The sequence below is a fragment of the Hypanus sabinus genome, chromosome 12, assembly GCF_030144855.1.
Source record: "Hypanus sabinus isolate sHypSab1 chromosome 12, sHypSab1.hap1, whole genome shotgun sequence".
Classification (NCBI taxonomy): Eukaryota; Metazoa; Chordata; class Chondrichthyes; order Myliobatiformes; family Dasyatidae; genus Hypanus; species Hypanus sabinus.
The window spans coordinates 40,191,634-40,207,321 of NC_082717.1; the positions used below are offsets into that span (position 1 = coordinate 40,191,634).

The following is a 15,688-nucleotide window of genomic DNA, read 5'->3' on the forward strand; positions in this document are numbered from 1 at the left end:
TACACCAGTTAAGTAAGATATACAGTATCTGATTACCCTATCTCAAAGAAGATTTAAGGAATGGAATTAAATTACAACAAAATTATTGGAATTAATCTGAAACATATGCAATATTGAGATGTTAAATCAAAGTGGGTCTAAAATATCATTATTCTTTGCTATATTTTGTCCATTTTGCTGGAGAAAAATCAGCTTGACAATTTTAAACTAACTTTCATTAATCAAATGGTAACTATTCTAGCAGAACAGGTGCTACAGCCTGACTACCATTCAGGGCCCCAAACAGTGCTTCCAGGTGAGGCAACACTTTCACCTTTGCGTCGTTGAGGTCATGTGTGTTGGCCTCCGTTAGTCTTGATAGACCATGGATTTGCGCCTTGGAAAGTTTCCAAGGTGCAAGCCTGGGCAGGGTTTTTTTTATGGAAGACTGGCAGTTGCCCAAGCTTCAAGCCACCGATGTTGTTCCACCGGTGTCGTCGCAGAGCAATGTGTGGTTAAGTGCCTCGTTCAAGAACACACACGCAGCCTCAGCCAAGGCTCGAACTAGCGACCTTCCGATCACTAGATGAACGCCTTAACCACTTGGCCACGCGCCAGCACATCATATACTGTGTCAAGTGCGGCCTTTTGTATACCGGTGAGACCCAACATAGACTGGGAGACTGCTCCACTAAGCAGCTACACTCTGTTCACCAGAAAATGCGGGATCTCCCAGTGGCCAACCATTTTAATTCCACTTCCCATTTCCATTCTGATATATATATCCATGGCCTCCTCTACTGTCGCAATGAGGCCACACACAGGTTGGAGGAACAACACTTCATATTCTGTCTGGGTAGCCTCCAGCTGGCACGAATATTGATTTCAGTGTGCTTCCAGTAATGCCTCCCCCTCACCATTCTCCATCCCCATTTCCCTCTCATCTCTTTGCTTGCCTCCCTCTAGTGCTCCTCCCTCCTTTCTTTCTTCCATGGCCTTCTGACCTCTCCAATTGGATTACCCCTTCTCCAGCCCTGTATCTCTTTCACCAATCAACTTCCCAACAATGTACTTCACCCCTCCCCCTTTCAGTTTCACCTATCACCTTGTGTTTCTCCCTCCCCTCTCCTCATCTTTCTACTCTACTGCTCATCTTTTTTTCTCCAGTCCTTTTGCAGAGTTTCAGACCGATACATCGACTGTACTCTTTTCCATAGATGCTGCCTGGCCTAATGAGTTCCTCCAGCATTTTGTGTCTGTTGCTGGGTTGCCAAGGAGATGACCTATAGATGAAGTCACCCAGTTTTACAAGACTTGACAAACATGTTCAAGTGACAGATGAGGGCTGAATATAAGAACATAAGGTCATAAGACAAAGGAGCAGAACTAGGCCATTTGTCCCTTTGAGTCTGCTCTCCCATTCCATCATGGCTGATTTATTATTCCTTTCAACTCCATTCATCTGCCTTCTTCCCATGACACCCTTGTTGATCAAGAACCTATCAATCTCTGCTTTAAATATACCCAATGACTTGGCCTCCACAACCATCTGTGGCATTGAATTCCACAGACTCGCCACCCTCTGGCTAAAGAAATTCATTTCTCTTCTAAAGAGCATCCTTGTATTCTTAGGCCTTTCAATATTCGATAGGTTTCAATATGATACCTGCTTATTCTACTAAACTCCAGCCTAGAGCCATCAAACACTCCTCATAGTTAACCCTTTCATTTCTGGGATCGTTCTGGTGATCCTCCTCTGGACCTTGTCCAATGCCAGCACTTCCTCTCTTAGATAAGAGGCCCAAAACTGCTCATAATACTGCAAGTGGGGTCTGACCAATGAAGTGCATCTGGACACAGATCATGTTGGTGTTCTGCCAGTAAACCCAAGGACACATCCTATGATGAAATGGAAGGTCAATTGCACCAAGAGTTGATTTTCTGACTTCTGTATTTGACAGCGTACATGTGGATCTTTAAGTGTATTAAGTGATAACCATTTAAGGTTTAGTGTTTTTCTATGTAATTGCAATCAGCTCCTTGTAGCCCATTTGTTTCTTATAATATGATATGTTAGAACTTGTTATAAAATTTCAATTATCAAACTTGAATGTGGACTTCAAGAAGGGGAAGTTGAGAGAACACACACCGGTCCTCATTGAGGGATCAGTGGTGAAAATGCGGAGTAGCTTCAAGTTTCTGGGTTTTCCAAGGATCTGTGCTGGGACCAACACATTAATGAAGAAGACACACCTGCAGCTCTATTTTAGATCGTTTGAAGAGATTTGGTCTGTCAGCAAAAACTTGCAAATTTCTACAGATGGACGATGGAGAGCAAGCATCATGTAAAGAATCACGAGGCTGCAGAGAGCTGTTGACTCTGCCAGCTCCATCACAGGTGTAACCCTCCCCACCACTGAGGACATCTTCAATCGGCAGTGACTCAAGAAGCCAGCATCCATCGTTAAAGACCTTCACCATCCAGGATATACTATTCTTGTTAGTACCATCAGTGAGAAGGTAATATGTGCTATTTGTGCTACAAAACAACAAATTATTACCATCTACCCCATCACTCCAGTTTCCATCCTCCTGCCAAATTAGTTAAACCCTCTCCAACAGCTCTAGCAAACCTGTGTCGCAAGGATATTGGTTCCCCTCGAGTTCAGGTCATAACTTCCCCAGAAGAGATCTTGATCCAAAAATCTGAAACCCTGCCTCCTGCAGCTATTCCTTATCCAAACAATCTCCTGTCTGCTCTTAACTATGGAAACCCCTATCACTCCTGCACCCTTTCTCTCCCCCTTCTGAGCCACAGAGCTGGACTCAATGCCAGAGCCCAGTTCCTGCAGCTTCTCCCTGGTGTGTCATACCACCCCCCAACAATATCCAAAGCAGAGTTCTTATTGTTGAGATGAACAACCAAAGGGTACTCTGCACTGACTACCCTTTCTCGTTCTCTCATCACTCAACTATGTGCCTCCTGCAACTTATGGGTGACCCTGTCGCCCCTATCATTTCCTCGTCTCACATATGAGCCAAAGATCATCTAGCTGCAGCTACAGTTGCTTAAAAGAGTCACTAAGGAGCTGCAGCTTAATGCACTTGGTGCCGATTTAGTTATCAGAGAGGCTGGAGATCCCCACATCGCACACAAAGAACATACCCCTAACTTGGATTCATTCTTTCCATACTAGCTATGCACTCAAAGGCAAAGAAAGAAGGAAAAAAATTACTAGAAACTTTGCTCCTCAAACTATTTAAGCCCTACAAGTATGTGATGAGCAAGAGGATAAGACATGAAAGAGTAGGACCTATCAAGTGTGACAGTGGGAAAGTGTGTATGGGAACAGAGGAAATAGTAGAGGTACTTAATGAATACTTTACTTCAGTATTCACTATGGAAAAGGATCTTGGTGATTGTAGTGATGACTTTCAGCAGACTGAAAAGCTTGAGCATGTAGATATTAAGAAAGTGTGTGTGCTGGAGCTATTGGAAAGCATCAAACTGGATAAGTTACCAGGACAGACAAGATGTACCCCAGGCTACTGTGGAAGGGGAGGGAGGAGATTGCTGAGCCTCTGGCGATGATCTTTGCATCATGAATGATGGGGATGGGAGAGGTTCTGGAGGATTGGAGGGTTGCAGATGTTGTTCCTTTATTCAAGAAAGGGAGTAGAGATAGCTCAGGAAATTATAGACCAGTGAGTCTTTCCTCAGTGGTTGGTAAGTTGATGGAGAAGATCCTGAGAGGCAGGATTTATGAACATTTGGAGAGGTATATGATTAGGAATAGTCAGCATGGCTTTGTCAGGGGCAGGTTGTGCCTTACGAGCCTGATTGAATTTTTTGAGGATGTGACAGAACACATTGATGAAGGAAGAGCAGTAGATGTAGTGTATATGGATTTCAGCAAGGCATTTGATAAGGTACCCTATGCAAGGCTTATTGAGAAAGTAAAGAAGCCTGGGATCCAAGGGGACATTGCTCTGTGGATCCAGAATTGGCTTGCCCACAGAAAGCAAAGAGTGGTTGTAGACAGGTCATATTCTGCATGGAGGTGGGTCACCAGTGGTGTGCTTCAGGGATCTGTTGTGGGACCCTTACACTCCATGATTTTTATAAATGGCCTGGATTAGGAAGTGGAGGGATGGGTTAGTAAGTTTGCTGATGACACAAAGGTTGGGGGTGTTGTGGATAGTGTGGAGGGCTGTCAGAGGTTGCAGCAGGACATTGATAGGATGCCAAACTGGGCTGAGAAGTGGCAGATGGAGTTCAACCCAGATAAGTGTGAGGTGGTTCATTTTGGTAGTTCAGATATGATGGCAGAATATAGTATTAATAGTAAGACTCTTGGCAGTGTGAAAGATCAGAGGGATCTTGGAGTCTGAGTCCATAGGACGCTCAAAGCAGCTGCGCAGGTTGATTCTGTGGTTAAGAAGGCGTATGGTGTATTGGCCTTCATCAATCGTGGAATTGAATTTAGGAGCCTAGAGGTAATGTTGCAGCTATATAGGACCCTGATCAGACCCCACTTGGAGTACTGTGCTCAGTTCTGGTCGCCTCACTACAGGAAGGATGTGGAAGCCATAGAAATGGTGCAGAGGAGATTTACAAGGATGCTGCCTGGATTGGGGAGCATGCTTTATGAGAATAGGTTGAGTGAACTCAGCCTTTTATCCTTGGAGCGACGGAGGATGAGAGGAGACCTGATAGAGGTGTGTAAGATGATGAGAGGCATTGATCGTGTGGATAGTCAGAGGCTTTTTCCCAGGGCTGAAATGGTTGCCGCAAGAGGAGACAGGTTTGAGGTGCTGGGGAGTAGGTACAGAGGAGATGTCAGGGGTAAGTTTTTACTCAGAGAGTGGTGAGTGTGTGGAATGGGCTGCCAGCAATGGAGGTGGAGGCGGATATGATAGAGTATTTTAAGAGACTTTTAGATAGGTACATGGAGCTTAGTAAAATAGAGGGCTTTAGGTAAGCCTAGTAAAATGCTGGAGGAACTCAACAGGCTAGGCAGCATCTAGGAAACGAGTACAGTCAACGTTTCGGGCCGATACCCTTCCGCAGGACTGGAGAAAACAAACTGATTAGATTTTAAAAGTGGGGGTGGGGAGAGGGAAACACAAGGTGATAAGGGTAAGGGGATGAAGTAAATTGGTAAAAGAGACAGAAGGTCATGGAAAAAAGAAAAGGGGAAGAGGCAGGCAATGGGTGGGCAAGGAGCTAATGTGAGAGAGGAGAAGGGGGTGGGAAATGGTGAAGGAGAATGTGATGGAGACATTACTTGAAGTTCATTTTGTGTGTCAAATTTCAGTACAAATAGCCTTTTGCTTATTTGGAGAGGTTTCCAATTTCAGCAGAAGGCTCGAAATACTTAAAACAAAGGTTACCCCTATACATGACACTTGGGGAAACAATCTTATGGGTGCCCACTGAGAAAGCATTCCAAGAGAAATGAATAGTCAGTACTTTAAACAGGTCTAGATGTTGATTGTCATTTCAGTTCATTTTACTTCTTCTCTCTCTCGCTTGGTGTGACATCCGTTATGTTTGTGCTTGGTTTTTGCTTGGCCTTTAAATTTTCCAACATCCCAAAGCACTACTTTCAACTGGTGCTGCAGAAACTTGCGTTATACAAAAGAAAGTTGTTATTACTGATATAGGCATTGCCTTTAATTTAAGAAACAGCATTACAATATGATTTAATTTCACTCAATAAGGTAAGCTGATTAGTCTTGAATTTTTGGTAGTATTGAGATATGATTGTTCAGCTACATGAAACCTACCTCTCATTGCCTTATTGGCTTTTAGTTCAGCCAGAATATTTTACAATAAACCGATCTCCGTTCTGAAACAATTAAATCTGCAAGTTTATAGTGCTTACTTTCAACTTAAGATATGATGAAGTATTTTCAGTCAATGAAATAGGTTTTTAACTGCTGTAAAATTGCTGTTATGAAAGATTACCATGGTAAAGAGAAATTTTTTTTCAAATTTTAACCATAAGCAAATTACGACAAATTTTTTGTAAAAAAATGATAATGTGGGCCATTTAACATGAACACAATCAACATTTCATAATTTATGCACAAGCAAAGCTTCTATATGAGTAAAATATTCTTTATTTTTGTAAATAAAGTTTACATAGCTTTATAAATCAAACAATTTGTGCTTCATGTCCCATTTTATTATAGGAATAAATATGATGTGCATAAATTCTGCTTAACGTTGCAAAACTGTTACATATGCCACTACAGGCAGCTTTCCTGGCTGACCACAAAAATAATTCCTGAACTTTTCAGTACATTTGTCATGCTCATGGTAATATATGTGGAGTTATGGTAATGATAAAAGTGTATACTTAGACTGAAACCAGTGTTGTAGGTAATTTGGTGCTTCTTTGACTAGAAAAGAAAATAAGTGAAGCACGTACCTACGAAGCTCTAACACTACTGCATTATGCAGATCATGCAAAAATTAAACTAAATAAAAACAGAATTTCTTTGAGGACAAGTATTAGACTTTTTCCCAGTCACGTCGAAGGCTGGTTTTGTCCTTTAGATATCTCCCACAATTCTAAAATTTGAGCCATTTATTGTTAAAGCATTTATATTCTTAATCTTCAGTGTCTTATCAACAGCCTGTTGCTTCTGTACAGTATTAATCTGTTGATGTCACTTTAAATCAGGTAATTAATTTCTTATGAGAATGTCCAGGCATTTTGTGCTGCTAAAACAAATTCAGACAGTGTATTGCTCATTTACTGTGTGTACACTTTTTCTGATGCAATACAATAAAAAGGTTTACAGCAGCAAGATTAAAACAATGATTAGAAACTTGTATCAATTCATTCTACTGCCTACTTAAAATCAATATAAGGTTCTTGGAAATCAAAATTCTTATGTTGAAGCAATGTGCTCTGCTGAACTATTAAAATATACACTAATAATTAAAGCATGTTTTTAAAATACCTCCTTTGCAGTCTTGATTATATCATATGGTAGCATCTATTGATTTATCTTAAGCTAAAGAATAAAGATTATTGTGGAAAAGTTACTTGGAAATAAATGCAATTAGTTTAGCTAAGACTTGGGTATGATCTCAGTTGCTATCTTTTGATAATTTAACTTTTATTTGATGAATGTAAACATCAAGCAAGTTTAATTAAAAGTTTTATTACCTATGTTATTGAATCCTGTTCAACCACCCTTTTTACATTCCAATCATTTGAAATTATCTATTATGGACATTCTGGGAAGAATTAAGTATTGTGCAGAACCACGATTTACCTTAGTTGGAACAGTATAAATAATTTAAAGAGTACTAAATATCATGAACAAAACTGAAACTAGATTCATTATTTGCAGTATTCAAAGAAAAACTATTTATAACTTTTTTATTGTTCCCTCTTACTCCAGGATCAGCCTCCTCGCTAAATTGGAGTATGTAGGCCTGCTTCAATTTGGTCTTTCAGGTGTTGGATGCTCTGTAATCCTTACTGTTGAAGAGTATCTTCTTTCGGCACATTCAGGTCAGCATACGAGTCATTGCAGTAGATTCTTGGGAAAATCAGTTGTTTATTGAATGATTTCTCCAAGCTCATTTTTGCAAATTATCAACACTTAAATTTTAAATTGTTGCATTCAACTTCATGGTGGAACAAGATACTTAATTTTTGTACTTCTGTAATAAATTTTTTGCTGCCAGCAGGATCATCCAGGATGCTGCAAAAACATCTAGATTCCATGGCAACTTTTAAGATGGTGTATGTAACTACATTAGTTACTTTAATTAGTGGAGGTGTTTGATGATTATTTTTGGGAGAACTTTATATTTAGGACTTGTCTCCTCGAACTTGTATAATCTAAAATTCTTCCACTGCTCATAAGACCTTGACAATGAATTCATGATAATAATTCCTTTTGTATTTGAATAACAATGTCTATTTCCACAAAGTGACAGAGGTGGATAAGTCATTAAGACAAAAGTTTGATATGTCTGCTTAACGTGAAGGTTAGCATGTTTAGTATCACTAATGCGAGAATTTGGGCTACAGACATTAATCTGCCAGTATACATTATGAAATTGTTTAGATGTTCCAAGTTATTGCAGCATCTTTACTGGAGGATGAAAAATTATACAAGGTTCTCTGCCCTGATGAACAAAATTGCTATGTATACCCAATGAGTATAAAGGGGTCTTGGTACTGAAGCTCCATATTTAAGAGGTTTTTTGTATTAACTATCCAAGAACCATACATTAAGAATAGCCATAGGATACAAGATACCGGAGAACCCCTGCATCTTTGGAATCATCTGGTATAAATTGGTCGCTTCAGAAGGAAAAATTCCAGCTGTGGTGTCAGAAAACTGCAAACAAAAACAGTAGAACAGTAAAATAAGCAATCCTTACGGGAAACAATTTTCACACTGAATTTTTGCATTTTTAAAAAAAATGCACTTCAATTTGAGCTGCTTTAAAAAAAAGGTTAGAGTTTTAGAGTAAAGCCACAAAGAGCAATAGTTATGCGCGACCTCAGCTATTGCCAAAACAAATGCTTAGACATATTTTTGCTCTTTAAAGCCAATGAGGTACAAATAGCTTAAATAGCACTATGTTCTACGGTCATAAAAACAAAATAAACTTTGGTAAATAATTAATCTACGGAATATAGTGCAGATTTGTAAAAATCACCATTTTTTTTGTTTGCACCTGTGAAATAGAGAGGCTGAATCACATAGAAGAAAGAATCCTGCATTACCCAAATTAATTATCCAAAAAAGTGTGGCAGTTACCTTTTGTGATAAGATGTAAAAAGCCAGCATGTCAAAGATATTTTAGATTGTGTATTCATAATTTCATCACTTTTAAACTGATCATCATATATTCACCAGCAAATCGGCAAAATCTGTAGTATTTTTAGTCTTCATTCTGTAAATGTGGCAATCATACACATCTATTTGTGTATGCTTCCTAGGAAAATCATGAATAAACAAGATTACATCCCACCATTCCATTGTCAAGCTAAGTCAATTTTCTCATTGTATTTTATTTTGTATTAATGTAAAGACTGGTTCAGTTAGAACTGCTGATCTTCCTTCTCAGACTCTGGGGTTGTTGGTCTCGATATTTCAAACACTTCCTGTGGTGAATGTGTGGATCTTGCATTTAATATTCTCAGTATTTCTGAAAGTTGTTTTTCAATGTTGGTGATCTTGTTATTAAGTGATTTGATGTCTTGTTTCAGCTCATTCTTTACTTCCAGTATGGTAGCTTGAAGAGTCTGTTCGGGAATTGGACAAAAAGTGTGCTTTGCCTCCGTAAGCACTGGGCTTCTGTCCTGAGGGCTCCGTGTTTCCCCTGCATTGTCTAATCTCAAATCACTCTTTGTGATGCCACTGTCAAATGAGTCTGTTTTTCTCAGAGACATCTCTTCATGTGCTTTAGTTCGTTCTGGCAAAGTTTCCATGGATTCTGCCTTGGACACTTTATTCCAATTTTCTGCTTTGGAACCAGAGTCTTTAAATTTTGATGAATCCTTGCGCTTAGTGGACTCACTAGATTGCCTAGCATTTGCAAACTGCTCAGATGTTGGAGCTTGCAACTTATCTTGGTCTGATATCTCTGCTGACGCTCTTACCACTTGCGAAGGGATTGGAGTTGCAGGACTTTCTGTAACTGTAACTACACTGGTTGTTGCTGCTGCATCCATCACAGGGCTTTGTAATTGTGAAGGACCTTTCTCCACATCCTCAGTTTCTTTTAATCGCTCTGCTGCCAAGCGTGCTTCTTTCTGCTGTCTGAACCTTTGGAAAAGTCTGCGGACTGGATGATCAGGAGGTAGGTTTAAGGGTGCCTCATTCTTTCTCCTCATCCTTTCTTCTTCTTCACGCTTCACATCACTGATTTTTCTGAACACAATCTGTACCAATGAAGAATGGTAAAAGTCAGATTAATAGATCTATGTGCATCTTCCATGGTGTTATGGTTAAAGCTGTGACATTAGTGGTACAGAGCGACAAAGATTATATTTAGCTTCTGGTGCATTATGGTAACATACTGTTTTATACTATTATACCTTTTTAATGTCTTGCAACTTTGATCTTTCTCTCTTGCTGATGTATCTATGAAATAGCACTGATTTAAGATTCTAATGAAAAATCGCTGACCTGCAAAGTTAATTCAAACAATTGATCTGGCCTATTGTGTTTTTATTACCTATCTAGAAGTTGGTCAAATCCATAGATCACAGAAAAAAGCAAGTTGTGCCTTTTTCTCACTGTTACCATCAGGTAGGAGGTACAGTAGCTTTGAAGGCACACAGTCAGCGATTCAGGAACAGCTTCTTCCCCTCTGCCATCCGATTCTTAAATGTACATTTAATCTGTGAACACTACCTCACTTTTCAAATATATATTATTTCTGTTTTTGGCACCATTTCTAATCTATTGAATATACATATATTACAATGTATTTATTTATTTTGCTTTCTGTATTATGTATTGCACTGAACTGCTGTTTCTGAGGTGCCAAATTTCACGACACATGCTGGTGATGATAAACCTGCTTCTGAAAGTGTATGCCATCTTCCTTTGGTCAGTCAGAGCAAGGAGTATGACAGTTAGGAATGAAGCTGTAGAAAAATTTTGTTTGGATACATTTGGAGTACTGTATGCAGCTCTGGTTGTTTCATTACACAAAGGATGTGGAGGCTCTGGAGAGGATGCAAGAGTGGTTGGACAAACTTGTGTTCTCTGGAGTTTTGGAGACTGAGGGGAGACACAATAGAGATTTATTAAACTATGGGAAGCATAAATAGAGTAGATAGAGTTTTCTCCCCACAGGGTAGAAATGTCAAATGCTAGAGTATGTAGCTTTAAGGAGACAGGGAGAAAGTTGAAAGGACTTGTGCAGGGTAAATTCAGAGAGTGGTAGGGCCTCAAACATGCTCGGGGTGGTGGGGTAAGCAGGCATGATAATGGAATTTGTGACATTTACGGCAGACAATGAATGCGTGGGGAATTGAGGGATAGGGACCATGTACAGGCAGATACTTTTGTCAAATCTGGCAACATGGTCGGCACAGACATTGTGGGCTGAAGGGCCTTTTCCTGTACAATACTGTTTTTTCTCCAATACAAATAGCATTTTGTATTACAGAATTAACTAGACATGTTATGTACTTCACTTTTCTTTTACATACACTAGTTCAATTCTTCAAATATAGTCAACACTTGCTGCTTTGCTTAATGCTGTTAAATCCCATCATGGACAAATCTCTTGTTACTACCATATATATATTCAGTGATCACTTTATTAGATACACCTTCAGAACCCGGCATGGTCCACTGTTGCTGTAGCCTTTGAGGCTCAATGTCTTGTGTGTTCAGAGATGCTCTTCTGCACACCTCTGTTGTAAACCGTGGTTATTTGAGTTAATGTCACCTTCCTGTCAGCTTGAACCAGTATGGTCATTCTTCTTTGACCTCCCTCAGTAATAAGATGTTTTCACCACAGAACTGCCGCTCACTGGATGTTTGTTGTTTTTTGTACCATCCTCTACAAACTCTAGAGATTATGTGTGAAAATCCCAGATCAGCAGTATCTGACATACTCAAACTACCTGTTTAGCATCGACAATCATTCCATGGTCATATTCACTTAGATCACATTTCTCCTCCATTGTGATATTTGGTCTGAATAACAACTGAACCTCTTGACCATGCCTGCATGCTTTTCTGCATTGAGTTGCTGCCACGTGATTGGCTGATCGCATGGCTGATTGAAAAAGAAGCAATATATATAGTACAATGTTAAGGGTAATGATCAGCAAAAAATCTGCAGGTTTACGTACATAAAATTTGTCAAGGCAAGTTGAGAAGGAAAGGGATTATTACCTTTAATAATAGAGGGATGCAGTATAAAACACCAGATAATACCTGACCTAACTACTACATGCGTTTTCTGTTTTATTCCAACATCTTGAAATCAGTTCATTTGTTTCTGAGTATACCTGACAGGATTTTCATCTGATGCACATCAGGCATAATTTTTTATGACTAAACTGCAGTTTCAGCTTTTTCAAATTTTCCATTGAGGAGAACTGACAGTGGGCACTCAACTGGCAGCATACTTATTTATAAGGTTTTTTTTCACTTCTCCAATCTTTCTTTGACTATGAAAGTTTAACCCTAGTACTCCCTTTCTTTGCAATTGTACTATATTGAATTCTAGGTACCATATAAAAGTACATCATGTTTAAAATATAAATCTTGATAGCGGCAGCTTCTGGCAAATCTGTTTTATTTTGGAGCATAAAACAAACCACTGGAGGAATTTAATGGATCAAACAGCATGCTTGCAAGGAGAGGTAAGTGAATTAGGAATTCATGACAGGATTCCCCTGTGGCCATTCCCTCAGCAACCCGTTTACCTTTGGATACTGCCGCGGGAGGGGGTGAAGACCCGTCAGTACAAGGCACAGCAGCCAGGTGACACTGTTGCCAGCTCTGAGGCTCAACAGGGAATGATAATATCAGGCATTGTGGTGGTTACAGGAGACTCGATAGGGGGATAGAAATGAGATTCTGTGGCTGCAAAGGAGACACCAGGATGGTGTGTGCCTGCCAAGTGCTAGGATCAGGATGTAATGGTATTCTCAAGGGGGAGGATGAACAGCCAGAGGTCGTGGTGCATGTTGGCACCAATGACATAGGCAGCAAAGAGAAAGAGGTCCTGCGGAATGATTAGAGTTAGGAAAGAGGCTGAAGAGATGGACTTCCAAGGTAGTAATGTCCAGATTACTCCCTGTGCCACAGGCTGATGCAGATAGGAAAGGGGTGGGGGTGGGGGGAGACAGCACAGATGAATGAGTGGCTGAGGAGATGGTGCAGGGGACAGGGTCTCATGTTCTTGAATCAATGGAACCTTTAATGAGGAAGGGTGACCTGTACAAAAGGGATGAGTTGCAGTTGAACTGGAGAGGAACCAAGATCCTGGCCAGGAGGTTTGCTAATCAGGAGAGATAAAACTAACAGTATTAAGCAAGTAGAATTAAGATGAATCCCGAGGCATTCTATACATACATCAAGAGCAAGAGGGTAACTAAGGAGAGGGTAAGACAATTAAAAGATAAAGAGGGGAACATTTGCTTGAATGCAGAGAATGTGAGTGAGTTAGTGAGTATTTTGCTTCAGTATTTACCAAAGAAAAGGATATGGAGGACCAGGCGATCACTGTTGAGTGCATAAATATGTTAGAGTGTTTAGAGGTGAAGGAGGAGGAAGTGTTGGATATCCTAATGATCATTAATGTGGATGTCTCCAGGGCCTGATGGGATTTACACCAGGTTTTTAAATGAGACAAGAGACAAGATTTTTGTGTCCTTGATCAGTATCTTAATATCCTCTCCAGGCAGCGTCCTGGAGGATTGGTGAGTCACGAATGAATTTAAGGAGGGAACGGAGGAAAATCCTGGAAACTATAGCCTGGTGAGTCTCAAGTCAGCTGTAGGGAAATTGCTTGCGAGGATTCTTAGAGACAGAATATATGGCCTAATTAGGGAAGGCCAGCGTGGCTGTGTGTGAAGCAGGTCGTGTCTTACCATCTTGATTTGAGTTTTTTGACAAGACGTTGGGAGACATTGATGAGGGTAGGATAGTGGATGTTGTCTACATGTATTTTCGTATGTCAAGGGCAACTAATCCAGAAGGTTAAGATGCATGGGGTCCATAGCAAATTGGCTGATTGGATTCAGAATTGGCTTGTGCAGAGAAGAGACGGAGGGTAGTGGTTGAAGGGTCTTGTTTGAACTGGAGGTCTATAAATACAGCAGTTCTGCAAGGATCTGTGCTGGGACCTCTTTTGTTTGTAGTGTACATAAATTACCTGGCTGAAAATGTAGATGGGTGGGTTAGTAAATTTCAGAATCAGGTTTATTATTACCAGTATGTGATGTGAAACTTGTTAACTTAGCAGCAGCAGTTGTTTAATACAATACATAATACAGGAAAAAAAAAACAAAATATAATAATAAGTAAATCAATTACATTGAATAGATTAAAAATCATGCAAAAGACAGAAATACTATATTAAAAAGAGTGAGGGTTCAATGTCCATTTAGGAATCGGATGGTGGAGAGGAAGAAGCTGTTCCTGAATCGCTGAGTGTGTGCCTTCAGACTTCTGTACCTCCTACCTGATGGTAACAGTGAGCACCCAGCATGCCCTGGGTGCTGGAGGTCCTTAATAATGGGTGCTGCCTTTCTGAAACACTGCTCTTTGAAGATGTCCTGAGTAATTTGTAGACTAGTACCCAAGATGGAGCTGACTAAATTTACAACCCTCTGCAGGTTCTTTTGGTCCTGTACAGTAGCCCCCCACCCATACCAGACATTGATGCAGCCTGACAAGATGCTTTCTACGAATCTACAGAAGCTTTTGTGTATTTATTGACATACCAAATCTCTTGAAACTCCCAATTAAGTATAGCCGCTGTCTTGCCTCCTTTATAACTGCATTTATATGTTGGGACCAGGTTAGATCCTCAAGAGATCTTGACACCCTGGAACTTGAAACTGCTCACTCTCTCCACTTCTGATCCCTCTGAGGGTTGGTAAGTGTTCCTTCATCTTGCCCTTCCTGAAGTCCACAATCAGCTCTTTGTTCTTACTAACGTTGAGTGCCAGGTTGTTGCTGCAGCACCACTCCACTAGTTGGCATATTTCACTCCTGTATGCCCTCTCGTAACCAACTGAGATTTTACCAACAAATGTTGTATCGTCAACAAATTTATAGATGGTATTTGAGCTATGCCTAACCACATAGTCATGGGTATATAGAGAGTAGAGCAGTGGACTAAGCACATTTCCTTGAAGTTGCACCATTGTTGATCGTCAGTGAGGAGGGGTGTTATCACCAATCCGCACAGATCGTCGTCTTCTGGTTAGGAAGTCAAGGATCGAATTGCAGAGGGAGGTACAGAGGCCCAGGTTCTGCAACTTCTTAATCAGGATTGTGGGAATGATGGATTGCAGATGATAACTAGGTTGGTGGTGTCTTGGACAGTATAGAAGACTGGTAAAAAATACAGCACAATATAGATCAGTTGCAGATATGGGCAGAGAAGTGGCAGATGGAGTTTAATCCAGATAAATATGAAATAATTGCACCATGGTAGGTCAAATGCTAGGAGACAGCAATTTGTCCTTAACAGTGCTGCTGAGCAGAGAGATCTTGGGATCAATATTCATAGTTCCTTGAAAGTGGCTACACTAGGTCGAGAAAGTGGTTAAGGCTTATGGAATACTTGCTTTTATTAGTCATGCAACTGAGTTCAAAAATCCAGAAGTTATGATGTAATGTTACAGAACTCTGGTTAGGCCACATCTGGAGTACTGAGTTCATCCAGTTTTTTTGTACATCTTGGTTTACCAGGATGCTGCCTGGTCTGGAAGGCATTTGCTATCACGAGAGGCTGGATAAATTTGGGTGGTTTCCCTCTGGAGTGATGGAGGCTGATGGGAGATTTGATAGTGGTTTATAAGATTATGAGAGACAGAGAAGACAGAGAGTATCTGGTTCCCAGAGCAGAAATGTCTAATACCAGAGTGCATGCATTGAAGGTGAGAGTGATAGGTTCAAAGGGGGGGGGGTGTGAAGGATAATTTTGTTTTTACTCAGAGTGATGGATGTGCTGTTTGGTGTG

General features: G+C 40.3%; 2 protein-coding genes across 4 annotated transcripts in view; one reads left to right on the top strand and one right to left on the bottom strand.

Annotated features, from left to right (window-relative positions):
- The window catches only part of hhat (hedgehog acyltransferase), a 226,048-nt gene extending 217,097 nt beyond the window's left edge, over nucleotides 1-8,951 (top strand). The window contains exon 12 of one of the 2 annotated variants that reach the window (XM_059985793.1): nucleotides 7,402-8,951. In XM_059985793.1, coding sequence (XP_059841776.1) covers nucleotides 7,402-7,419 — 18 coding nt within the window. In that variant the 3' untranslated portion in view covers nucleotides 7,420-8,951. Of the gene's footprint in view, nucleotides 1-2,299; nucleotides 6,945-7,401 lie in introns of those variants that run through there. The other variant, XM_059985792.1, reaches the window with a different exon arrangement.
- Nucleotides 2,698-15,688, bottom strand: part of kcnh1a (potassium voltage-gated channel, subfamily H (eag-related), member 1a) — a 260,110-nt gene continuing 247,119 nt past the window's right edge. The window contains exons 11-12 of one of the 2 annotated variants that reach the window (XM_059985791.1): nucleotides 9,091-9,905; nucleotides 2,698-2,738 (exon numbers count right to left, since the gene is read on the bottom strand). In XM_059985791.1, the coding sequence (XP_059841774.1) occupies nucleotides 2,714-2,738; nucleotides 9,091-9,905 (840 nt within the window). In that variant the 3' untranslated portion in view covers nucleotides 2,698-2,713. Of the gene's footprint in view, nucleotides 2,739-9,062; nucleotides 9,906-15,688 lie in introns of those variants that run through there. The other variant, XM_059985790.1, reaches the window with a different exon arrangement.